At 46.1% G+C, this 26,549-nt stretch overlaps 1 protein-coding gene across 2 annotated transcripts in view; it reads right to left on the bottom strand.

The window, feature by feature from the left end:
- LOC139059281 (uncharacterized) overlaps positions 1-22,239 on the bottom strand; it is a 36,098-nt gene extending 13,859 nt beyond the window's left edge. For both annotated transcript variants that reach the window (XM_070537476.1, XM_070537475.1), the window contains exons 1-6: positions 22,194-22,239; positions 21,457-21,600; positions 13,999-14,238; positions 10,029-10,302; positions 7,628-7,860; positions 666-1,003 (exon numbers count right to left, since the gene is read on the bottom strand). In XM_070537476.1, coding sequence (XP_070393577.1) covers positions 666-1,003; positions 7,628-7,860; positions 10,029-10,302; positions 13,999-14,238; positions 21,457-21,600; positions 22,194-22,208 — 1,244 coding nt within the window. In that variant the 5' untranslated portion in view covers positions 22,209-22,239. The remainder of the gene's footprint in view (positions 1-665; positions 1,004-7,627; positions 7,861-10,028; positions 10,303-13,998; positions 14,239-21,456; positions 21,601-22,193) is intronic.
- Positions 22,240-26,549: the final 4,310 nt, after the last annotated feature.

The following is a 26,549-nucleotide window of genomic DNA, read 5'->3' on the forward strand; positions in this document are numbered from 1 at the left end:
GATTCCGTTCCATTAGAAAGAAAATTTTTGGGTCGACTTTGGATGACTATCTGACAAAACCGAAGTCATGCAACTCGTACGTTTCAAGGCTTACAATTCCTGACCAAATGACTGACTCGCCGGGCGATCATCGTCTGCCAATCGGGAAATGCCACGAGCTCTCGTCCCGGACGACAGGAAAGGCAAATGACCGTCGACATGGATGGCAGCAAAAAAAATTGGAGGACGCTTGAGCTTCGCCTTCAAGAGTGGAAAGAAAGAATCTTGGGATCCTTGCCATAGGCAGCTTCGCTGTAAAAGACAATGTTCGGCTAGGGCCTGCCTCTCTCCGGGTCCCGGCGTTCGCCAACAATCCTGAGTCATGCCTCGCGTCCCTAAAAGAAACGCCTTTCTCGCAACAATATCAACTGCAAGCGCGCAATGATGAAAAAAGGATAATCCGGACCACTCAATCTCTGATTTCCAACAACATTAGTCATTGCACCTACAACTGTTTGCGTCAATGCTCCTGTTCGTCTTGACTTCCTTCAACCTTGTCCACATGCGCGATGTAGTATTCATGCCATAGATAATCGAGTGGCTGAGTTACTTCCATGTCTTGGTACATACAGTCGAACGTCGTACATATTGGAACTTATTCGCATTTGTTATCGATAGGCGCTTACGTGAGAAGTAGTGCAGCGGCAGCAAGAGGCACTCCGAGCGGCTGCTTGGTCCTCTTCACGCAATTTTCCTTGAATATAGAATCCCCGTACAACTTGGCAACGTCGGGATACACGTAAGGCGAGAGCTGTTCCAGCACCGTCCAGCTGGTCCATAGATACAATTGATCCGAACCTACTTGTTGCCATACAGCCTCCAGTATGAACGGCACCGTAAAGTGCATGTCTACGGCGGCGTTTCGTGGGTATGGTGTCTTGGCTGCCACCGCTTCTGCGAACGCTGTTTTACCTATGCCTTTGAGGGCGACGAGGTCCGCGTTCGTGTGTACCACAGAGGAGCCCTGTAAATCGGAGAGATAAAGAGAGAGTAGGGTATGTGTATTTATTTTCAGAAATTTAAGACATATGCATATTTGCTATATCCAATCCATGTAAGCGTGTCAATAACCTTGCAGAGCTTTTTTTTATACATGCGATAACAGGGAGGTGAAGCGAACGGCGAGGCCAACGGTGGAGCTCCCGTAACTATTGCACGAATTTCTACGGGAGGGTGGGGGGGGGGGGGATCATTATTAAGTTTCCTAGGGTTTTCATAAATCGCCCGTGGCAAAGCGCTTAATTCTAGTTCTTGAACTGGATTATTCGCAGAGGTGCACAATACTTTCAGAATAAATTGAAACACATAATCAATTAAATTACTGCTAGACATATTCACTTAGAACGAATGTTGAGGATTCCTGCGATTCCTTCGTGCATTCTACCGCACATAACTTTGACTAGGACACTGGCCCATGGCGGAAACGTAACGATTTCGGCGGAAACACGAAGGGCGTCGCCACGTGGCATCTCGTCGCACCCGTCGATTGCTCGGTCGGCTGAAAAGGTGACTACACCTCCTCGTAGGTCAATAACGGCGCTGTATTATTGCAAAAAGTCAATCCGAGAATGGGGCGTCATGGCAACATTCGCGTAGGACAAGGCACCTCGCCACGAATGTCGATCCATGATTCCGAACTGTTTTAGTGCAGGTTCCCAGTGGAGTAACGACGTGGCCCCCAGCCGTCCGAACTTGTGAGCCATGCCAAGGGGTAATTACTTTCTTCAGAAACGTCGCCATCTATTCGCTTAAGAAAGAATAGTCCGCACGGATATCCTCTAAATTGCTAACCGCGCAGCCGTCTATCACAACTGGTATGTTGAGCGAAATCCGTTCATTCATTTCAGCAGCGGTTGACGTCGGGTTCGTGCCTGTCCTTGTTCGAGTCGATAGGAAGTCTTCAACGCGTTGACTGCCAGCGGCCTCGCCCCGAAAGGTCGCTATAGTTAGCGTTCCTGGCGGGGAATCGGTGATCGTGCGATCGAATATCGCTGGCACGATGGTAAAAATCGCCTTGCCGACGGCCGGCGTCACTATCGCCCGGTAGGTGGTAGCATGCGCTATTGAGGCCGGTAAATCTTCAACGTCCCGAGGTCGTTGGTCAAGTCAGGGTGGCGGCGAGTAGGCGTAAAAGCCCCGCAACGCACGAGATTGGTATGGGCCACGGCGTTACAAATGATCTGCCTCACCGCAGTGGAAACACAGGGAACGGCGGCGCGGTATGCGCCAAACATCCGACTTCCGAGGGGCCATGCGTCGGTCGTGGGCGTATATACTGGCTGCTCCGGCTATAGCACAGCAGGATTAGTGGCAGGTGGAAACGCAGGAGGTCTGCGTCGTTCTGCTATTTACTGTACCGGTTGGGCTAGTGAAAGTGCAACCGGATGAGCGACGTGAAGAAACAACGGAGGTGATGAATCAAGGAGTCTCAGGGCTTCTGCGTAGGTCGCACGGCGGTCTTCAGTTGGTGCCGCTACGGCGTCACGAAGAGGAAAGGTGAAACAGAGCGCTTGGCGCACTTCTTTTGCAACTCTCGCAATGGAGCTCACCGTAGCTTGAGACGTGCCGTAAACCTCCGACATTTCTTCGCGCACAACGGTGCGTATGATTTCTCGGAAGTTGTCATTGTTGCTTCCGGTGGCCGTGAAAATATAGGAAGTAGATGTCGCGTTCCCCTGCCGCTCGTAGAAGTTCGATAGTTGCTGAAGCATCTTCTCCATACTTAATTCCTCAGATAAAAAATCAGCGCCAATCTTCAGAGGGCTCCGCACAAGACCAGCAGAGACCTGCTCCTCCATTCTTCACATCAGGTGACGCAACTTCTTGTCCTTGGTCATTCCTGAGTCTGCTCTTTTGAAGAGGTGCGTCATGTCTTCGACGAACGTGGCGATACTTTCTTTAGGAAGCTGGACGCAGGCCTGGATCGCACGTTCTGCTCATTCGCAGCGATCAGCACTGGTGTAGGTGTCTAGCAGCTGACGGCGGAACGCACGCCTCGACGTCAATTGCTCCTCGCGGTTTCTAAACCACGTGTGCGCGCCGCCCTCCAGGTGAAAATAGCAATTTCTAAGTTTAGTCGCGTCGTCCCATTCGTTGTACTCGGCCGCGCGCTCAAAGTCGGCCATCCGGTCTTCGACGTTTCCGAACTCGTCGCCAATGAACGACTATGGAACCCGTGGGATCTGAAGTGCATACATGGGCGTCATTGCGTAATCCATAACAGTTGAGGTGGTTTGAATCACTGTGTTGTCTTCCGGAGACAGTCCCCGCATCCTGCGGCTGGTCCTGCATGTTGGGCCAGTGAAAGCGTTCCTGCTGTAAGGTGGTTTAATTAACAAGCCAGAGCGTTGCACGATACACAGGCAGGTCTGTTGATCAAGCATCGGGCACCGAGCGCGCGAGTCTTCTCGAGCGAGGCGCTGACGATGCGCCTGAAGCACATGCCTGTCTTCTTCGCTTCAACTTCCCCCTGGAGAAGAGGGCGCCATCTTGGCGACTCAAGGCGAGTGGAGGGCGACCGGGTCGTAGTAAGGTTTGAGTAGCTGCACGTGCACCGCCTCACTTCCACGGCACCTTAAGTTTGCAAACATCGTGAGAGGCTCGACAAGGTAACTGACAGGGGACGTCTGTTGCACGCCGCGGTAGGGACAGTGGTACTTGGCTAAGAGTTTAGAAGAAAGAGCGGAGGTGGCGGAAGATATCAAGAGCCAGACTAAAGAGTCCTCCTGATATGAGCTGGTGGGCCGGTCGTCATTGGGACCGTACTTTTGCAGACATTGATCTTCAGTCGTAAAAGAGTGGGCTAGCTGGCGGGATTCCTCGGCGTATCTCTAACCAGAAGCTTCAGACAGTGGCGTCCACTCCGATGGTTCAGGTCGGTAGGGGAGAATCGTGTCGAAGGTGCAGGAAGGTTCGCGGCCACATACGGGGAAGAATGGGGAAAAGCCTGGCGTGGTCCGTGAAGCCGTGTTGTATGTGTAGTTAACATATGGTAAAACGAGGTACCAGTTGGTGTGGTCGGACGCAATGTACATGGGTAACATGTTGCCGAAAGTGCGATTGAATCGCTTAATCATGCCGTTAGTCTGCAGGTGACAGGCAGTAGGGGTGCGAGGGACAGTGCGGCATGCAGTAAGGAGTGCGTTACATGTCCTCTGTCACTGAGAATTTTCCGCGGCGCACTATGGTGAAGTACGAAGTGTTGCAAGAGGAAGCGCGCAACGCCGCGGGCTGTGGCGGTTGGTAGGGCAGCTGTTTCTGCATAACGCGTAAAGTGATCTACGGCAACAAAAATCCAGTGATTCCCAGCAGGTGTGTAGAGAAGAGGGCCGTAGAGGTCGAAGCCTACGCGTTCTAATGGTCGCGAGCGGCGAGGCATTGGCTGCAAGGGATCACAAGGACGGCGAGCAAGAGATTTGCGGCGTTGGCATTCGGAACATAAGCGGATGTACTTCTGCAGAAAACTGTACATTCCACGCCAATGAAAGTGCAAGCGGAGCCTCGTGTACGTTTTGAAGATGCCAGCGTGGGCGTATTGTGGGTCTGCATAGAAAGCAGAGCACACATCTGCGCAGAGGTGGCGAGGGACGACGAACAACCAATTGAAACCACTTGAATTGTAGTTTCGGCGATAGAGCAGTCCATCCCGTACCGTAAAGTGAGAAGCTTGACGGCGGAGAGCATGGAAAGGGCGAGTCGCTGGGGAGTCAGGTAGGCAATCCAAAAGAGCCACACTCCACGCATCTCTGCGCTGCTCTGCAGCCATATCGATGAGCGCTGGTGACAAAAACACCGAGTCGATGGCAGAAATGCAAGTCGTGTCACTCGACGTGTGGGAGCGAGAGAGAGCGTCCACGTCGGTGTGTTTGTGGTCAGACCGATAAACAACGCGCCTGTCGAAGTCTTGTAACCGGAGGGCCCACTGGGCGAGGCGGCCAGATGGGTCTTCCAATGTAGACAGCCAGCATAGGGCGTGATGGTCGGTAACGACATCGAATGGACATCCGTGCAGGTATGGTCGAAATTGTGCAAGGGCCCAAATGATAGCTAAGCTCTCCTTTTCAGTTACGAAATAATTAGATTCGGCCTTGGTTAGTTTCCTGCTGGCGTATGCTACCACGTATTCGCCGTATCCACATTTGGGCTGAGCGAGGACAGAACCAAGTACTACCCCGCCGACGTCCATATGAACTTCGAAATGAAACAAGGTTCTTCGCGCAATCAACAAATTAGTTCTTACGCGGATGTTTAAGGCTACATTCTTTCTTTGCGTCATCCTTTCTTTCGAACTTATTTTTAACCTTAGAACACAGACAACCTATATTGTTTTTTGCCGAAAACACCACTTTTACTTCGTAACTCCCGCATAAGAACCAATTTGTTGATTGCGCGAAGAACGTTGTTTATCAGATTCCAATGACATGTGGTCATGTGTACGTAGGGCAGACTTCGAGATGCATTAACACGGGACTAAGGTAATACTTATCTAGTCTGAAAGGTCGTCCTTGTACGCATTTGGCAATGCGTTTTCAAGAACATGACTGCTCACCTTGTCTTAGTAGCACCGACATATTATATAGGTATATGAATCAAACCGCGTGAGAAATTGTGCAAGCTCACTGGATTGAAAAACAAAAAGAAAAATGCATCAGCCATCCTTCTGTTTCATTGTTGGATAAAGAAAATTCGCTTCTGTCATCACATCTTTACCGCATTTTCATCGTAAGTGCTTGTTTCATGCGCCTTGCTGTTTTTATGTTGACCGAGTGGCTTTGGTCCACGGCATTATATCACAAGTGTTGTTATATGCGCTATAGGCGTGCTCTGTTGACTAGATCGCGCAGATCTGTGGGTATTTAAGGAGGTGGCTCTTCCAAAATAAAACCAGTTGTTAGAAAGCGCTCGTCCTTGTGTTGCTCCTCTTCTTCGTCCCTGTTTGTTTGCGAACTAAAAGTATTTAAGAAATGAATCTGTTCCAATAGGCCGACGAACAGGCAAGTTAGTTCTCTGCGACTTGTTCAGAATAATTTAGCTATTTTCACCTTGCGTAACTATGATAGAACCGCGAGTACATCTGCTACAACTACTAACCTGGCACTCACACCGCTATCACACCTCGTCGCAAAATCAGGTGTTTCGTTTGTTTTTCATAAAGTATGCCATTATTATACTCGGTGCGATTAACTAACTTCTTAGCAACAGTACACGTCCCATCAAATGCACCACCGTTACACGGATGATCGTGAATCATGTCACGCTAAATATATTTCCGAGCCCTTTTGCCTTTGCTCCTCCGTTGACTGGAACCACTTTCTTAAAGAAGTTGTATCTGCCAATAATAAACAATGATATCGCACCGCTTTTCCTCACATTGCGTAATCAAATGTACTTATGCCTTGTATTTGTAACAAACTGCCCTTGTCTACAAACACTACTTTTTTCATGAGCGCTTTTTTAGTGTATTGTGAGACACGGGCTGAAATTATCTAAATAAAGCCCTCAAAATTCATTTGCTAACTCAATACACTTTCGTTCGAATATATTTTTCTTTGTTTGCTGTAAGCACTCCCCCCTTTGGTTTAGTCCTGAGAGCCTGGTAAAAAAAATCTCACCTAGGCCCGAACAGATGCCATAAATATCGGTGACGTTATGGCTATAACTGATGCTGGAAGTTATAGGTGGCCCTTTCTGCTTTCGTCTTTCCTTTTTACATCTTTTCTGGCTTACCAAACATCTTCTTACGATGAATGTGGCTTATTTGGCATTATGGAAAGGTGATTTATTTTTTCAGCTCGCAATATCTTTCTTTCTTAGTCCTGCTTTCAATAATACTAGAAGATGTTAGTTTAATAGCCACTTGGCCAGTATCACCGTAAAAAAGAATTTTTTTTTATTGTCCAGGAGGGACGGAAGAGTGAAACATGGTTTGCTTAGTCGCTTTGAATTTCTCATTCCCCTTCCTCAGGAAGGTCCATACTCTGGCATAATTACTTCGCTAAAACAAAGTTCCAAAAATTGCATTCGAAAAAGGAAAACAGGAAGAGCTGAATCGAGTGACTCTCGTGAGCTTTTTCTGTACAGAGACAACAGAACTGTGATACTACCTAATCTTTATATTAGCGACGTCGGAATAACGTCATTGCTGACTCATTCTCTGTGGGAAATAAAAACGGACTGCTTTAGCTTTTCACACCAGAGATATGTTAAATCAATACATCGTGTATTCCAGCTAACGTTAGCCAAATGTTCAATAAAAAATGTGCAAGTTACAATAATAAGACATACAGTCTTAGATCATCAGAGGTCTCACGACCGGACAACGTAAGTCTGAAAATTATATCTTGTATCCAGCTTTTTTAATCTTTTCTTTTAGTTAACGAGCTTGGCTTACGTTAGCTGAGACACCTTATACAGACTGTGGAAAGTGAATTGATTGGGATTTCTTTTATATGTTTTTTTCTACGTTTCATAAATCTCCAGCAGAGGGCACTCAAACCATTTCAATACCAAGAGCTTGGTGGTGCGACCCCCCGCCCCGTTCCAAAGGGGACGCGCATAACATCCGTCCATCCATCCATCCAGCTCGTACCTCGGGTATACTGCCAGAAGGCACTGCGTGGGTGGTGCCAAACATCGCGGCTTTTTCAACATCGGTAAGCAGCTTTGAAAATCTGCTGATGACGTCCTCCGTGTCCGCAACGCCGCCGAGTGAAGCTGTCGTCTTTAATGGAGCGGTACTTTCTTGGAGGTTCGTATCGTTGTAGACTGAACTGCGCAAGAACAACCAGCCATCCCCTCCGACCGATAGGCAGCCAGGAGTGCCTGCGCCCAGGTGCAGGCCGAAAACTGTTATACGCTTGCAGATGCCGTTTTCAAAGGCATCAGAAAACTTCACCACAACGGTATATGTTTTTGCATGTCTGAATGTTTGTAGCCTCGAAGTTAGTCCTTCCTTTTGCTGTGTGGTCACAATAAACCATGCCCGCTAGAGAAGGTAGGCTTCTCCCGTCGATCTCTAATTACCCCTGCCTTGTGTAATCTGGGGGCATCCCGTGTATGCAAATTTGCTCATTTCCTCGCACCATTTAACATTGTAGTGCACATGTTATATATGCTACGCAGAACTTGACACGTCAAAATTATTCTTTTAACAATGTGATTCGCGATCGCTAGGGGCTCAGCCTGTACCACCTCCTAGTTATTATAACAGAATCACCGTTTGTGTGGCATTTCACTTGATATCCATGACCATATACTACATAAAATACGAGAACCTCGTACTGAGCGTTTGAACAGTGAACTCTAAAAGCTGGATATTATCTATTAGCAATAGTAGCCAAAGGAACACTTGTTTAATTTAATTTTTCATCGATCCCAATGACGATGAGTGCGAATCAAGGCAGCTAGACATAGTAAACAAAGTAATTTATGATAACTAGTGGCTCAGGTATGTATAATAACTGGTAGTTATAATTGAATCACCGTATTAGTGACTTCGTTTGATATACATGACGCCAGGCTGTATGAAAGTACGACTCGGCGTTATCGATTAGCGATGTTAACCAAAATGCTCATTTAATTACAGCGTGAATGGCACCGATGATGACGTTGACGAATGAAACTGCCGTTGTCACAGTAAAATAACGAATTTATCATCATTGTTGACTTACTCATACCGTTTCTTAGTAGGAATAGTTGAATCGCTGTTTTTTCTTTACATTTTATTTCATATCCATGACATTCGGGTGTATAAAACAGCGAGAACTCAGCACAGTAAGTTAGTAACTTGGGATCACTAGTGATTAGTCGTGTAGGCTAGTTGTATTTTACAGATGCTTAGTTAATCGGTCATGTAATTGGAATCTAATTACTGGTTATTGGTACTCACGAAGGCGTGTCGATCGGACGTTACCGATAGCGTAGTAAAAAAATTACAGTGACGCTTCACTTCATGACCGCGAGTTACGCCCAAGCGTATGGGCGCTATTCCTATGCGCTTGCGCGTAACCCCCGTGTTTCTATTGACGGGGTCGGTCGACTCTAGGGAGCCTACATGCAAACTCTGGAGCTTGCATGTAGGCTCCCTAGCTTGAATCGCGCTCGGCCTGCCGCCTTGCTACGGCCTTCTCACTCGACGTTCGGCCTCCCGATGGCCAGGCGAATCCTGTATGTGCATAGCGCACACAGATCCCGCAGCAACTGCCAGGGTAGGTGAACCTAGAGTGCCTCCTATAACTTCCTGTTCCTCCCCTCCGCCGCGCGCTTCGCTGTGCCATCCCTGGCGCGCCCTCCTCTTCTCCACCTCCAAGCACCCTCCTTCTCTAGCGCTCGCTCGCTTCGCTGTCCCAGCTCAGCAGCCTCAGACTCAATCTCGCCGATTTCACAGACGGGACAAGTACGCTTGTGCATAAAAAAAAGGAATCATATTCACCGGTGAGCAAAGCCAACCAGTGCCTAGCGGTGTTTGATGTTTCCGTTGATAGCACCCACAACCACATCAGGCATGCGTCATTAATTCTGTTGACAATCTCATGGTAACACATCCTTAAAATGTTTGCGCTCATTGGCATCTGCTTGATGCTTATTTGCAGGGAAAAAATTGGCCGGGAAGGGTGTCATTAGTCACATGGGAGGAAAGGTTCTTCTTGTTACACCTTTAATTTCAACAAAATATTTCAACTCCTAACATTATCACAAAGATTTCCTTCCCTCTAAATTTGAAGTTTCTTGAAGGACGTTATGCATGCATTAAACTCACGGGTGCTAGGATTAAATTAGCTGGGTTGGATTACCTTGTGTGGAAAAACCTGTAGCTGATACGCCACTGATCTGATCAATCACAAACCGCCATGCTAATCTTGCTCTGTCCTGGCAACCTCTTGGGAAGCTATTAGGACTGTCATTTATTTATTTGCATGTAGGTTCCTTGAGGACAACTCAGCCCGTTTGGCACGTGAAATGGTTCTAGCATGGAGCTCACGTATACTCACTAGGAACGATGCGGACGAGTCCCCCCAGCATGTAGTCGAAGGACAGGTGCACTTGCAAGGCTAGCACGTCCGCTGGTCCCGTGGCCACGTTGGCAGGAGGGCCTGTCAGGTTGAGCCCCTCATTTCTCGCGAACTCGATAAGCTCTTCGCGACTTGCATTGTTTGTGTCATCGAAGCGCAAGGTGCACGATTTAAGCAGGTAGGCAGCCTTCTCGGTCGCGCTCATCGGAGGCCTTTCCGCTTTCACAAGAGCTTTGTACTTCGTATCCAGCTCCTTGACTCGACATTGCCCCGGGTAGAAAGAAGAGAAGAAAAAGTTAGGGTCGTTCGTTGGAGACTTTGCTATCAGTATGACTTTTTTTGTCGGTCATTTAGCAGCAGTACTATTACTCATCGGGAAACTCTCAAATAAGTTTGATTGGGACACCACGAAGACATGGGCGGCAAAGAGGCAGTGAGCGTCGAGTTATAGAATATCGCTAGAGAGCTATTGCCCTTGAGAAGCATGCTTTTCAAAATGCTGGTTCCCTTTAAGATATAGGCAGATTTAACGCACGTCGCCGTGTCTATAGACCATTTTTTCATGGGCGCCACCATATTGTTACGCATTGGCGCCATCTATGGGCAGTCGGCATGCTGGCTTGGGCGAGCGCTCCGTCTTGCATGGCAGGTATACGATCGGCGGTAGTTTCTGGCATGTGTTTTCGTGCTCGTGCGTTCCATTTGGTATGGCGTGCGCCTTCTACGTGGTAAACGGTTCTGTGAGACGTACTGAAGTGGTTTAAGTTGGTATGGCCGGACTTTCTGCTGGCGTTGAGGCGGACGGAGGACGCAGCGCAAGGTGTGCGCGCACATTTGAGCCTACAATCAGCCTCGGAGATAAATCATGTATTTCTGAATGTTCCATTCATTATAGCAACCTTATTGCAGTTTTATCGTCTGGTTCTAAGCTGCGGTTCAGGAGCAATGAAACATACGCGACGATCCTAACAGCGTGGGTACCGTTCTGATACGATAGGATCTGTGCTGTTATACTTTGAGAAGCGTTCAAACTGTGAGCTGCAAATTACATTGCGTGACTACCTGTGTGAGAACAGATATCCTTGTTCTATGTAGCGCATGGTCCAAGCATACCGCTTCAACGCTTATGTATCAGTAAACGTCGTGCGGCGTGGCTAATGAGTGGTCGTATTGCGGTGTTAGCCCGTTTTCTCTATCTTTTTCGAGAAAGAGGATAATAATCGATTTTTTTTCGGTTGTGTTCGTTTCGTTCTCTGCGACACACTCACACGTATTACAGAAATTTCGTCCTCAAAAATAGCCATCGCATTCTTTTTATGCGATCCCCCTCATATAGTATGGCTTTACAGGGCAAAAAGGCAATGCCGAAGCAGATAGCTTATATATGTATCATTCTGGTTCACCAAAAGAAGAGATCGTTGTTTTGAGCAGCGCCGTCGGCCTCATGCAGGAGGCTAGCGAGACATATAGTGATTTCAAGCCTACTAGACTTGAAATGCGTGAGAACGATGCCGGTGTATCAAAAATATTTGTTAGCGCCTGTCGCTTAGTTCTTTCGTAGTTGCCTTAGGTTGGCTGCACAGGAGCAACCTCTCTTATGTTTCAGTTCCTACGCCAAGCGTGCAGATAGTGAGCAGGTTTACTATTTCATGCTGGTAATACAGAGACAGTGGTTCTCTTTGTTGAATTAAAACCGATACAGGCAAAATAGTTCACAACCCACACACACACCGCGGCTGATAATGCACGTGACAAATGCACTGAAAAGCTTCCCTGACGACCTTATATGAACGGACATTGCGTAAATTTCACGGAGTACGATCTGAAACATCTCGACATCGTTCCACTGCAAGCAACAGCAATACTTTCAAGTACCCTACTTTCAAGCAGCGCCGTGCCGGATTGCACAAGCCAGAGAGGAGGAAAGGCTCGCCGCACGCCCTTTCTTCTTCGCCCGATGAAAAGTTCTATATGAAGCGACGCTTTCCTGAAGCGGATAATCAAACGCCATAAATTTGCCTATTTCATTCTTGCGTCTTTGACGTAAAGGATACTGGCACACGCGCATGTGGTATCTAGTGTGCCGCACGCGGTGATTATTTCAACGAGCTAGTCGGCACTCGCAAGCTAGAAGTATACGTGATATTATCGCCCACCAATAAAGGAAACAAAAAAACTTAGTGCCCTTCCACTTTGTGAAGAAGAATGACCAGCGAAGCTGTGTGTGTGGGCTCCTTAATGATGAACGGCGCCTCCGCCGTTGGTCGGGCCGGCATTGCACTGTCTTCGGGATCGGGGCACGTATCGGGAGAGCTTACGCCTGCTTCACCTCCGCCGCGGATCGGCTCCGCATTGCACTGTCTTCGGGATCGACCCAAGTATCGGGAGTGCTTAAGGCTTGCTTCACCTCCGCCGCGTATCGGGCCGGTATTGCGCTATCTTCGGGATCGGACCACTTATGGGGAGTTTTTTGCTGGGCACAAGAAGGAACCGTTGGTCGGTAGAGGTGTATAGCTCCGCTATAAAATGTGCTGTCATGGCCTCGACAGCAGCCCCGACGCAAAAAGCCGGTGAATTTTGCGTTTCAACGCTAGAAAAAAATGCGTCACTAAAGCACAAATTGATGAAAGACATGCTTTTTGGTGGCCAAACTAAAGCTCACTTGGATCCTCCAGCGCTTGACACGAGGAAACAAACAAGATAGCGGAGAATCATGGCAGATACCACAGAAGAAAATCCGTGCTCGTCATCAACGCTTCTCAATAAGGAATCCTTAAATGGGTCTGTCGTGAAAATAAGCCATGTACTTACAAGTAAAATGTAGTCCCGAGATCGGATTTGTTCTGTTTGTGTCCAAGTGGACGCGCAGTACGTCCGGTGTGATTGTGCGACAGCCACTCCATTCGCTTTTAAGGACAAAGTTTTTCTTAGTGAATTACCACCACTTTCCGTGTCAGGTACGTCTCTGGCGTCTTACCCTCAACCAATCCCGGAGGTAGTGCCGCCTAAAAATGTGGGCTGCTTTGGGCTGCTGAGTACGTTCCCCGCAATCCACTGGACGCCGTCATGCTACGTATATAAAGGTGTATGTGTATGCCTGCACATTATTCTTAATGAATCAACTTGTCCGACGACAGGATTCGTACAGAGGACCCCCTTGCACGAAAGCCCGATGCTCGAACCATTATGCCACGGGCGCGTGCCCTAGCTGGCGCAATAAAACATCCTTAAGCGTTTCTTGCGGGTAAGCCAGCGTGTTGAGACACTTGGCACGTTTTATTGTAATATCGCTTACACAATTGTTTTTTTTTTCGTCTGTGACGACCGCGGGTATGGTCCACGTCAAATTAGTGCCAGTTTTCTGAAAAGCTGGCGGCAAGAGTGTAATTAAATCGCTCCCACAGAGATGATCCACATTTAACTGATCTCAGGTCAGCGATCAATATTTTACGCAATCGCTTTTGGTTTGATTCATTTGAAGCGATGCTCAATATAACGCGCAAGAGGTCTAGGCAGAATATACGTATTGTGACTCCTGGCGAACGAACAATGTTTGCGAGCCATTTACGTTTAGGCGTCCCCTTTGCACGTAAAAGGCCATTATTAACTCCATTGTCATGCTTACTGAACGAGAACTGTTCATGATGCATTCGCAGCGTAATCAATAGCCGTCAATATGGGCAGCAGGCCCATCTTCTTGAGCTAACAGCGCGTGTCAGGCACGCTCCGCAGTTTCCCGTAGTCTCTGTTTAGGTGTTGTGTAGTGCACAGTACAGTATTTACGAGCCCTCACTTGTGAATACTGGGCTATGGAGTGCAAGCAACAAGAAAATCTAACAAGAAAACAATATTAACAGGGTCAGGTATCCTAAAGCTATTCGCTTATGCACCCGGTGTCCGGGGAGCTCAACGTCTGTATCCGATTTGCGAAGTGCGCTCAGCCACTCACCGAGACAACCTCGTTGAGCACTTCTGCTTCGGCCCAGACTAATTGAAAGCTTCCGCGTCCACAGACATACTCCTGGAAGTTGTCGCACGGCGGCACCACAGGGTTAATAGAGTCGCGCAGCTCCTTGGCCGTCTTCGCACACGCAGCTGTGTAGCAGACTTTGTCGTTGGGCTGGTCACGGAACCACGCCTGTGACTGTGCCAGACTTGTAGTATGCGCCACGGGAGGGGCTGGCGAAGTCTTCGTAGTTTCGAAGGTAGTGAGCGGAAAGTAGCAATTAATGACGTTACCAACTGTAGTTAAAAGACGCTAAAACTGAGAACGTTAGATTACCTTTCTATTAGATGTCAGAATAATGCAAGCCTTCCCTCTAAGAGATATACGGAAGCTTCCACCACCTCTCGGGCAGTGGTATCTTGCCTTTTATCAAGATACCGCTACCGGAGAGCTGATGGAAGCTTTTTATATATCTTTTATAGAGGGAAGGCTTGTGTAAGTGACACATCTATTTCTTTAATGGATAGTGAGAAGAGTGTTTTTTGTGTGGCTTGCTCTAATCTGTGGTTGTGACAATGTGATTCCATGTTTCGCGCATTCGAGTCTTAAGAATAAACTACGTCCTTGTCCTGAATTCCACACAGTCCATTCATTCCCTCGCTGTTATGGTAATGGTGATATGTATCTAACGGATTTTTATAGTTACTTTTTCTTTGATTTAGCCACTAAGTACGTGCGTATGCCCGTTCTTGGCCAATCCTCCCGAAAGGGTACGTCTTACTACAATGCCTACATGAACCCTGAGCATTTCATGTCGGCGTTCCCGGAGGCATGACCCGAAAAGAGCAGTAACGACCGTGCGGGAGAACCCAGCCCGAGACGACTGCAGCTTTCAGAACCAAAGGCAGTCTCAGTCGAGACCAGGACCCTGAGCCGAAGACGATCGAAGCTTTCAAAGTCGATTGGCTCACCGTCTTTAGCTGAGTTTTCGCGCACGGTCTTTACTGCCATTTCCAAGTCGCTTCTCTCGAAATTCAAGAGCAGCAAACAAACAAAAAAGACGAAAAAGGGCAATTCGAGCGCAGATAACGGTAAGGCCTTATGTGCACCGTGTATTCCAAAGCCTAAAGAAGGTCGCCAACAGGCATGGGGTGCCAAGCTTGTCCTCTGCGGCAATGAAAGGTCGCCCAGCTCCGCCCCCGCAAACTATCTGATAACAGCAAGAAATTTGGTTGCACTTGTAAGCACGCCAAGTGGTTCATAAAAAGTGCCCGCGGAGACGTCAGCGAGATTCTGTTGTCTTGTGGCAAGACATATGTCAGCCAGACAGGGGCGCTGCGTGAATGAATGAGCACGGAAACATGAGCGGTCACTAAAAGGTATAGACGGAGCGCATTTGCCTTCACACAGCAATACACATTAGTGTTAGCCGCGGCTAGACAAGTTCAGGATTCTGGGTAGAAATAGGGAATCAGGAGCACGTGAATTATTAAAGGCTTTTTATGCTAAGAAGCGAAGGAAGTCGTGAATCAGGAACGCGCCCTTGCACCTTTTCTTCGGAGAGATGGTTTATCGAAAGCCTGTTGCTAGTGCAGTGATGAGCGTTTGAAATTTTCCTGTCTTTCTTTATCTTTTTACATGCTGCGCAGTGCGTGCTTCTATATATTGGACGTCAGTGGGAGGCAAAATAACGAGTTGAAAGTCACTGTTTCCCTTGTCCCCGGCCCCTTTTCTAGCGAAGCTGTATGTGGCTAGCCGATTTGTGCGTCCGTCTGTCGCCTTCATTCCGAAAACTCCTCCTGTGCAACCCCATGCGCATGCGTGAAAAAAAAAAAACAGAGAAAGAGAGGCACGCGATTGGTTGCACCAGGGGTTTTGATTGCCGTTACTGAACGCCAAATTTTTTCAGGGCTTTGGCAACAACGCGTTCTTGTGCCTAGACCACGTTAAGATGGACGGAAGTTAGACCTCTCGGAATTCAATAAGGACGACAGCGTCATTTAAAGCTTCATTTAGTGAGTAGTGGTTAGTACGCATGTTATGTACTGCGGGAAATGTAACCCCTTCGTTTTGTCAATATTAATTTCCGTCTACCTTGAACGGCAACTATTGCTTAGCTTCGTAAAATGGGACTGGAGTACAAGCTTGTCAGAATTGTTAGATATTTCTTTGCAAATGACAATCGGCTTCAAAAAGAAAAGATATATATATATATATATATATATATATATATATATATATATATATATATATATATATATATATATATATATATATATATATAGCTGTGTGTGTGTGTGTGTGTGTGTGTGTGTGTGTAGTAACGAAATTAACCTCTCCCATTTTCTCTTGAACCACTCTGTGAAGCGTTTTGCTAAAGTCAACGAATATCCATCAATCATTTAACTTCAGATCAATGACAGTTGTTGGGTACAGAAAAAAAAAGTACGTCTATCAGGCTTGACAGGGTCGGCAGACCCGAGCATTGGCAAACAGGGTGCGTAATAATACATTACACGATCAAAATGAACCAAAGCGTATACAGAAGTCAGGTGCCTTAATCGACAAGATCGCAAATCATATACCAATTCCTGAAGTGAGAGCCAAAAAGGAAGCATAAGTTGTAGTGCAGGAAACTGTTGTTCATTGAAGAATCTTCAAATGAGTACGCGTGACAATGGAAGAAGGTTATGTCAATAAATATTAGCAGGTCGAGAAAAATAAGAGCAAAAAACAGAAAAGACACACAATGTTGGATCAACAGAAGAGAACATAAAGCTAGCCATACCTACAACTCTGGGCTTTATTGGAGCACGAGTATTGGTATTTTAACATCTGTATGCCGTAGTTCGCGCTCTGGGCACCTTTCAGAGTTCATGCACCCTCAGTATGCAGGCATGCTCAGCTTGCTTTAGTTCGGACAATTAATTCACTATGGGTGCGCGAACACTCCAACTTTTGGAAAATTTAGTCGAATAGTGTCCCATTCCATTCAGTCTTCAAATCGAATCATCACTATTCGTAAATGCGAATATTTTTTCGAATATATTTAGAATATTTCAAAACGTCAACTGCGCCCAATTGTACGTAAGACTGGAGCAAAAGTACGGTGAATTTTCGCCGCCGGGACCATAGTATATAGCCATAAAACATGAGATCTTGCGTATTGGAGGAGGCTGCTACGCTTAAGTACCCGTACTTTGCAGCCTACGCAAATATCATTTGCACTCTCGGAAGAGTCGTGTGCATGCGATTCAAATACATGTTTGCTCTTAATTCTCCATCTTTTGTTTTGACTAACAACGCTTCATAATGTACTATGTAATTATAGAGAATTAATACTCTAAGAATAGTAGCATGTGAAGATCGTTTTATATTAATTGTGGTAACAGCCGTTCATTATTCGAAATTATTCGAGAACAATTGGACATTTGATTCGACTTGATTCGCTTCGGGCACTATTCAATTCGTAATCGATTCGGTCTCAAAAATCACTATTCCTGCACCCCTACAATTAGGTGAAAAGCGTATTTCATTGTATTTCGTTATTTTCGACTGCTTATGAAACATTGAATGTTGGAGTTAATGTACAGGTAGTATATTTAGAGCCTAAAAAATGGGTTGTGGGTGTGCGTCGTGTGTTGCATTAACGATGTTGCGAAGGGCTTTTCTTTGGTGTATGTGTAACTTCTGTGTCCCTGTTTGTGTGGTCACTGCCAAGACTCAGTGGTTAAGATAGCTTGGTTAAGAAGAGGGACATGTGAATAATAACTTTACCTGGTGACGCCAGACATAGCGAGATTTCCAGAAGATCCCTAGAGTTTTCAATTGTTTATTTAATGTCACATTTGCTTGATCACGCCACGTGTTCTTCGATGGCGACGACAAAACTTCAGAACATGCGAGGCGGTTGTATAGTTGACGGCCATAATATAAAATTGTTGGTTATACTGAGAGTTATATTGAATATATGAATGAATATGAGTCTTCATATATTATGCTTTGGGTGTATTGAGTATATATGGGATTGGTTTTAATGCACTTGTGCATTAGAATTCTGAAAATCAGTGACTACTTTATCAACTCCCAGTGGTTATACCGAAAACGATAATGCCCGTTATCGAAGAACAGCTATCACCAGACATAAATAAAGTAATTATAACAGCTCCTTTCGGATGATGCGGGATGCTTCCCGAGTCTAGAAATGCGCAAATGGAAGGGCCACAATGTCTGGCGCTTGCCATCAGCATTGCCGAAGCGCAGTCTCTAATTCAGCCGAGAGGCGGCGCCGAAATTCATGGAGCCCATGTGGTCTTACAAGAACAGCAAGCAAGGAACCGCAAAGGAAACATTGCACAAGGCAAAAGGCAATGGCCCGAGTTTTAAGGCCCGAGTCGTCTACCTGGTTACAAAAACATACAGCAGCAAATATTCGCACTGTAGCTAAGGAGTATATAGCCTGCAAGAAAAAAAATACCTGGAGGCGATCCTAAGACATTGCAAATGAATGTCACGGTATTTGTCCAGCCAGAACCGTTGGGAATGTCTACCTTCAAGGAGCGCTGGGGTTCGTAGCTGATAAAGCGTTAACTGATCCGGTGGTTCTGATGAGCAAAATGTGTTTGGGTATTGGGAAAAAAAGAACGAATAAACCTCATTGCCCTTCCACTCTGTGAAGCAGGATGACCAGCGAAGCTGTGTATGTGGGCCCCTTAATGGCGAACTGCACCTCCGCCTCGGGTCGGCCTGGCATTGGACTGTTTTTCGGATCGGCGCTCGTATGGGGAGTGCTTAACGCCTGATTCACCTCTGCCGCAGATCGGCCCGTCATTGTACTATCTTCGGGATCGGCCCACGTAATGACGTTTTATTCTAGTAGGGCCGCGTCAATCACGGCGCGAACTCGACGGCACGAACGCAGGTGGCATCTGACGCAGACGCCGCAGGAGAAAGCTCGAGTTTTGTGTCGACACAGGGACGCGATCCGGGAGGAACTAGCCCTTAACAGGGAGGGGAATAATAATAATAATAATAATAATAATAATAATAATAATAATAATAATAATAATAATAATAATAATAATAATAATAATAATAATAATAATAATAATAATAATAATAATAATAATAATAATAATAATGAGAAGAAGAAGAAGGCATACCTAACGCATTTCTTGTGAGGTATGCTGAATGGTGCTCTAAGTTTTTGTGCATTATTTTCCAGAGATCGTTTTTTTTTTCAGCGCGAGCTTCCCAGTGATTGGAAATTTGCAAAAATTATTCCTTTAACTAAACCACCAAACACTACCCTCATTTCTTCCTAGAGACCGATTTCCCTGCTGTGCTCATGCGCAAAAGTTTTGGAACACATCATATTCAAGCACCTGTCACTTTTTCTCGAGGAACATAATCTAATCAATGGCCGACAGCACGGCTTTCGTAGGGGACTCTCAACTATCACACAACTGCTGGAAACTGTTCACTATATTGCAGCTATCCTAGATAAACAAGGTCTAATTGACATGATATTCCTAGACTTTGAAAAAGCATTTGATCGCGCGTCCCATCCCAAACTCCTGGCAAAACCTAAACCTATACTGAAGAATGATACCTTAATTTCATGGATCGAGGCCTACCTCTCGTATCGAAATGAAACTGTCACTATCGGCAACCAGTGCTCCGATTCACGACAGGTGAAGTCAGGAATCCCTCAAGGTTCAGTGCTTGGACCACTGTTCTTTTTAATATTCATAGATGACATCACCCTTGACATTCCGGTCACTATTAAGTTATTTGCAGGTCACTGCATCCTTCATCAGAAAATGCGCAGCCCACATAACCAGGCTCTGTTAAATGCAGCTTTAATCAAAATATCTTCTTGGTGTGAAGACTGCCAAATGAAGTTCAACGAAAAGAAGACAGTGGCTATGGGCATGACGCGTAAACGGTCTTTCTTAAAGTACAATTATTTTATTAATGGCCAAAAACTATCTTTCGTTGATACTTGCTAGTATGTGGGAGGCATACTTAGCGCTGATTTTAGGTGGAACGAGCATGTTGCCTACATCAAAAAGAAAGCTATGCAGAAATTGAGATTTCTAAGAAGGTATCTGCGCAAATCCACCCCAAAATTAAAAATAATAGCGTACAAAACTTAGATCCGTCGAATCCTCGAGTAATCGTCTGTGGTTTGGGATCCGCATAGCCAAGAAAACATTAAAAAGCTAGAAATGATTCAAAGGAAAGCCATTAGATGTGTTTACAATCGCTACAGTTCCCTTACATCCTCCACCACACTACTAAACAACGCTAAACTGGATACATTGCAGACAAGAAGACAGCATGATCCTTTAAACTACATGTTTTTACTTTATCATGACAAGCTCCGCATAAACAAGGATACGTACAAAGAATTCATTAATCGGCGATCCACGCGATCTGAGCGCCCGAAGAAACTGAGGGAGTATTCTTGCAAGACACGAGCTTTTAAAAATTCTTTTTTTTTTCGCGCACCGTTATTAAATGGAATGCTCTTTCTGCTGATACAGTAACCTGCACTACTGTTGAGTCTTTCATGGCAAAACTGCGGCAACCATCCGCTAGACCTTACCGCATCGTACATGCCCCCCCCCCCCCTCCCCTATCTGACCTTGCTCAACGCACGCCCACTACGCTTCAATTTACCTTTTATTCTCTAGTACTTCTTCAGTGTGCTAAAAATATTTGCTTGGCGTCACATGTGTCTTTCTTTGTTCGCAAGGCGTAATGTTTTACAAGTTTATCATGCGCTGATTATGGTATGTTCACTCGTTGCAGAGATGTTTGATAAGAGATGTCTGTTGCCGTTATTCTTCCCTTGTATTGTTTAACTTATAATGTTCGAGTTTCTAGCGTTTCAGTTTCTTGTACCTGTGCAAAAATCAGGTTATCCCTAGTACCTGCATTGGACTTGCTTTCGCGAATTTTCCTGTTGCGCTTCTTGAATTGTTTCTCTTTGTTTTCGAATCTGTTGTGTTATAACCCACTCCTGCCTAAGGCCCCATATGAGAGGTCGGCGGTACTCCTGAAATAAATAAATAAATAAACAGCTCCACTGTGAAAAAACAAAAACAAAAAAAGCAAGGAGCAGATCGTGACGGCTTCATCATAGCCATAGGTAACTTTACGAAATAAAGTAGACTGGCAGATGATATAGATTACGATAGGATGGGACTCAGGTCGCTCATAATGAATGGATGTTTATTTGGCGCCAGCGAGATTTCAACTTATTCCATTATACACATTCTTAGTGGGGTCGAGAAAGAACATGTAGACGAAGAAAGTTTGTGCGTACGTGGGTAACCGCGTGAACAAGAACATTAAACACGTTTGGCATATGCCTGAAAGGCGATTTTTTTTTCGTTCCCTCCCATAGTCTTATTGAGCCACCACACAATAGAAAGGCGTAATATTCTTACTCACCGGATGGCGAGCAGTGGAGTAAGCCATATAAAAGATAAGGCAGCCCACCAGGTAACCGATGCCCGCGGAGGCCATCAAAGCGGCAGTCGCCGCTGTCCGCCTGAAGCCCCAAGAATCCTCTCCTGTCTCCTTAGCATCGGACGCCTGAAGTGGTGGCTTGAATTACATTCATTTTAAACAGCGCTAAAAAACACACGGACAAGGAAGAGTACAGGTCCAGCGCTTGATTAGTGTATAACACTAGTGCAGGTTGCTTAGATCAAAGCTCCGCCATCACGACTGGCGTCCGCTTTTTTCCGAAGCTGAGCGTCTACAAACCTTGAGCGTCATAACACTCGTGCCCCTCCGATTCTGTAATTTGCATAAGACGTAACCCTTGTCTCAATGAAGGCGCATGCATGATATCACCTGTCCACAGCGTTTCGCGGTACTTGGTAACCATTTATTTATTTTTTCTTTCATTTCACCTCACTTAGGACCGCAATCGTGAACATCGTGTACTCTCGCTTCGAGGTAACAGCATTCCGAGTTGTAAAAGTGCCTTCAAAGCTCGCTGGTTATACGCAAAATATGTGGGACTTTCTGCAAAACATTAGAAAGACAACCAATACATGCCCCAAAATAGCCCTAATAGCCTTCGACAACTTCCGAATGCTTGTTTGCGCTTGTATGCAAGTGCAGCTCTTCCACAGCGGAACGTAGAATTTCGAATTCAGCTGGAAAGTATTACACGTTACCTGAGTGGTCGACATCTCGGTTGGATTTGGTGTCGTTTCGTGCCTAATAGCATGCCTCAACCCACTACGGGGAATGGGCCGTGAATTGAGTGGTAGTATAGAAAAAAAAAGCAAAAAGAACTTAAAACAATCTTTTTGAACATATTAAATTGATAATAATCGTTAATGTCAATTTAAGGGCTATATTGTGGCTGTTGTTGCAAAAGTCGCACATACCCACCGTGAGGGAACGGAGAAAAATTATTCTCCTTTGCGATTTGTTGACTTCTGCATACTTCATTTAACTTTTTTCTTGCATATTTAAAGCTCAACTTTGGTCAATGCGGTTAGCATTCGTTGGAACTTCACGAACATTTTGGAGCACTATTGGGCTGGATCTCTCACGTTTTGACGCGCCTACATCGGTCAGTATACAAATATATATATATATATATCATACAGGGTTCAAAACCAACCGTCGCACCACCTTGGGTCACTTGGTTATGTGCCACTGAGTAATGTGCCCTTGGGTACGTACGACTCTTTAATCCCCAAAAAAAGATGCTTTAAAATGTTTCTCTTGTTGGGCAGAATCGAACATATACAGGGTGCTTTTTTCAGATGCACCAAATTTTTTACAGATTGCCTATGCCAGATAACGCAGTTCTAACCCTCGATCTAAATTACTCGATGAGGCTGCCATTATTCTAACGAGAAATCTAAATGTTCAATTGAATAATTAAGGTGATTAGGCAAATTAACTTTTTAATTATTTTACGCCACATATTTCAATCTACGAATTACAGCCGCTGATTTCGCGCTGCGTATCCACTTGGAATGAATTTCTGGACAGCACCAGTTCCGCGATATTAATTTTCAGTGTCCGTGGACATTCATTGGCGTTCCAGTTATTCTTGCGCTTCGATGTGTAAAAACAGGGGTTGCGTAAAAACGTCCACCTTTTCTGCCGCAGGCGTCACGAGTACGTGATCTATTTGAGTGACGGCTCCTGGCCAGTATTAGCGGCGAGAATGAGGAGTGGCGCCCTCTCGCGTGTGACGTCACGGCCAGGACGCCGCTCGCACCGTCTCGCTTGGCGGCCGCGCGCGCTCGTTCCCTTCGTGTATGCTTGGGTTATTGGTGGCTCGAGCCGCACTTATTGAAGGGTATGTCAGCTTCTTTCCTCTGCCATGCCTGAACCACAGTTCCTTCTCCTAAAGCACGCGAGTCAATAAAATTTGGGGCTTGGATATCGCAAGCTATGCAGCGTTGAACGGGGCTACTGGTTTTACAACGCATATATGCGCCGTGTCTGTCCATAAATTTTGCGTAAAAAGAATGTCTGCAAATTCAATACCGCGAAGTTGTGTACGATGCTTGACTAAACAGTTAACACATTCCCTTAGAATTTAGCTATGAGAGACATTGCATTTTACATGAAAGAAAAATCTTGGTAATTGATGTCCGACAACTTACCAGAGATTTCATGTTGTTAGGTGGTCGGCATCGTATGCCAACTGCGAAAGGTTGTTGTTCTCGAAGACGGGGGCCAGCCGCTTGTATACACGCTCCGTGAAGGCCAGGCTGGCCTAGCACCTCGGCTATGCAAGAGCAGCGGAAAGTGAAATTATTCGACTCGGGAAATTACCTGCGCGAAACTGTACCACTATGATACTTTCTTTCTTTTTATTTTTCTCGGGGTCGACTTGGGGACGAAACGCGAAGAACTGTATCCGTTAGCCATGCCTTCACAAGGAAGGGAAACCCGCTGTGAACCTACCGCTTCCTCCCTGAGCTGCCTTCCCCGCTTGCGGACGACATGGACAGCAGAAAGCAGTGGAGACCAGTTCCACGGGCCTGCCTCTGGCAACTGAGACGTTCGGTTTCATGGTCTGGTGAAATTCCCACAGCCCCATTATGTGAAGAAATTGTTCTGCAGTGGTATTGTGGTGGATTTTTATGCGACAAATGTAGCTGCTCAGTAACGTGGTAGTCACCCTAGGTGTGATCTCTGTGTTTTTTGAATGGGTGCTACGAGCATTTGAGTAAGCATCATTGGGTGACACAGATGCAGGGGTCGCTTTGTGGAGGAACTCGTTGAAATTCGGAAGTATATACTCAAACTAGGAAAAACGAAAAAAGGTTATTGAAGCTAGTCGATATCTGGTGGACTTATTTTGCGGTAATTTCCCGCAGCACTTATCACTGGCTCTCTTGGAAATCCTAGTATGACTCCATGTACGCCCCAATTAAAAGAGGAAAACTCCAATTATCGCCTTAGTAGAGCATCAACGCGACGCACCACATCTTAAACGAGAACAGCAGTGATGGAAAAGTGCTCAAACAAGTCACTTGCGCACAGGTCTCCTGTTAATTAGGAGAAGACGTTAAGGCACTTAGCTGCCAGCTGAGGAAGTGGAATGCAAATAAAAAGAAATATCCCCTAACGATACTGTTATACTAATACTAACGATATTGTTATGCGCAAGCTTTCCGGACACGCATGCGTACGCGTAAGTGTTCGGACACGAACATAGCGCTAAATTTGCTTCCGCGTAACATCCACGCTCAGTCATCATAAGAAAAGTTATTGTTTCGATCGTGGAATACGTGTATGTACACAGCCCAGCATCTCGCGTACAATATTTGCGGTTCAGTCGGCGCCCAGTCACATCGAATTAATGAGGCAAACTGTAAATATGTGGTCATTGTAGGTAACTTCAATCCAGCACGCCCTGTCCGGGGTTATCAAAACGAAAAAGGTAAAGGCCGCCGGGTTGCTCAGACTCTTGCGCTCCATCGCATCACCCTTGTTACAATTGTCGTTTAGCCCTTCTCGATGATTAATGCTTCACCGGCGAGCGCGCAGCTACGAAAGGCCCCTCACTCTTCATCTCAGGACCAGCGAGCTGGCGACTAAATCACCGTAACCAAAGGTGACGGGTGAGACGGGCGCGTGTCTGGACTACACGGCACCCGACATAGATGGCGACACGCAAACAAAAGAGCTGACCCGAAGCAACAGTGGTGACAGAGAAGGAAAATCACTCTTGGTATAATCTCATGGAGAACCGGGTGAGGGTACGTCAGAGCCTTGCTCCTGATGGCTAAGCAGCAACAAGACGCACCCCTGAACGTAGCGTTAGCATTACCAATTGGGATGGATTCAGGGGCAACCAGAGTTCACCTCCCTTTCAGGACCCCCCCCCCCCCGACCCTCCTGGCCTGGATCCAACAGCTTCAAACCCTGAAAAGCGCTACAGGAAAGATCAATGCGATGGCAGAAACGTTCTATGTGTATCAGCATCTGCGCCATAGCTGGATGACCTGCAGAAGTGGATCACTGGGCGAACGCCATTACAGTTCATAATTATCACTGTCTTCACGTTTGGCGGAGTGAATCTTTAAGCAGACTTCGGACCTGGTCGCTACTCCGTATGGTACTACAGTCTGTGCAAATAGCATCACATACTACCAGCACTACCCACACTCCGATGGAATGGCAGCAACGTGAGGACTGGGCAAGATCGACATTGCGGCTAAAGGAGCAAAGGAGGTTTAACGGGTGAACTTGTCATGGAACGCCATAATATCGAACCAAGGATCAACCGCATGTGCAGTGCGCCCCACAGTACCTACTAGACTGCAGCTACACTGAGGCTGTGCGAAGCTTATTCCGTTTTCGATGCCCAGAAGCCGCATGGTTTAAATGTAAGGGAAAGACCCACAGATACTTACCCGGCAAGTGGCGCCACCTACTAATACGCATAATAAGTCGAGGTACATCAGGTCGCATATGTTACCTCACATTGGCAAGAGGGTAGTACGGCATAATTGACAAATCCGAACAGATGAATTATACGACTGCCCAGTTGCATGTTGAAGGTACAAGAGTCTTTTTGGTGAATAACTGACCGACACGAACATAAGGCGAAAATAGGTTAAACGTAAGACACACCTTCACGCCAGTGAAGAGTAGACAATGCGGCCTGACACCTCGCAAGACCATGGGAGCTGCAAACAAGAATTTGTCCATATCTGTTAGAAAGATCCCGCTTTACTCGAATCAATTTCGCACATAGCACTCAACAGTATGAACGCAGCGATAGTTTCCCGTCTCTCGCATTGCCAGTAATATATACGTCAAACACGAATATCATAAGACACCATGGACAGCATAGAGGAAATTACTTGTAATAACTTATTCAAATAAGAAAATGCTAAAATAATGAAAAGTAAAATTGATGAGAACACAATTGGCAGCACGTGGTGAACGATCCCATCTCCGCGTTATGCGTGCGATGCTCTTGCCAATTGAGCTACCGAGGCGAAGTTTTCGCATGAATATTCGGAGCATACCGCCCTCCCAACCCAGTC

This window comes from Dermacentor albipictus, chromosome 4 (genome assembly GCF_038994185.2).
Source record: "Dermacentor albipictus isolate Rhodes 1998 colony chromosome 4, USDA_Dalb.pri_finalv2, whole genome shotgun sequence".
NCBI lineage: Eukaryota > Metazoa > Arthropoda > Arachnida > Ixodida > Ixodidae > Dermacentor > Dermacentor albipictus.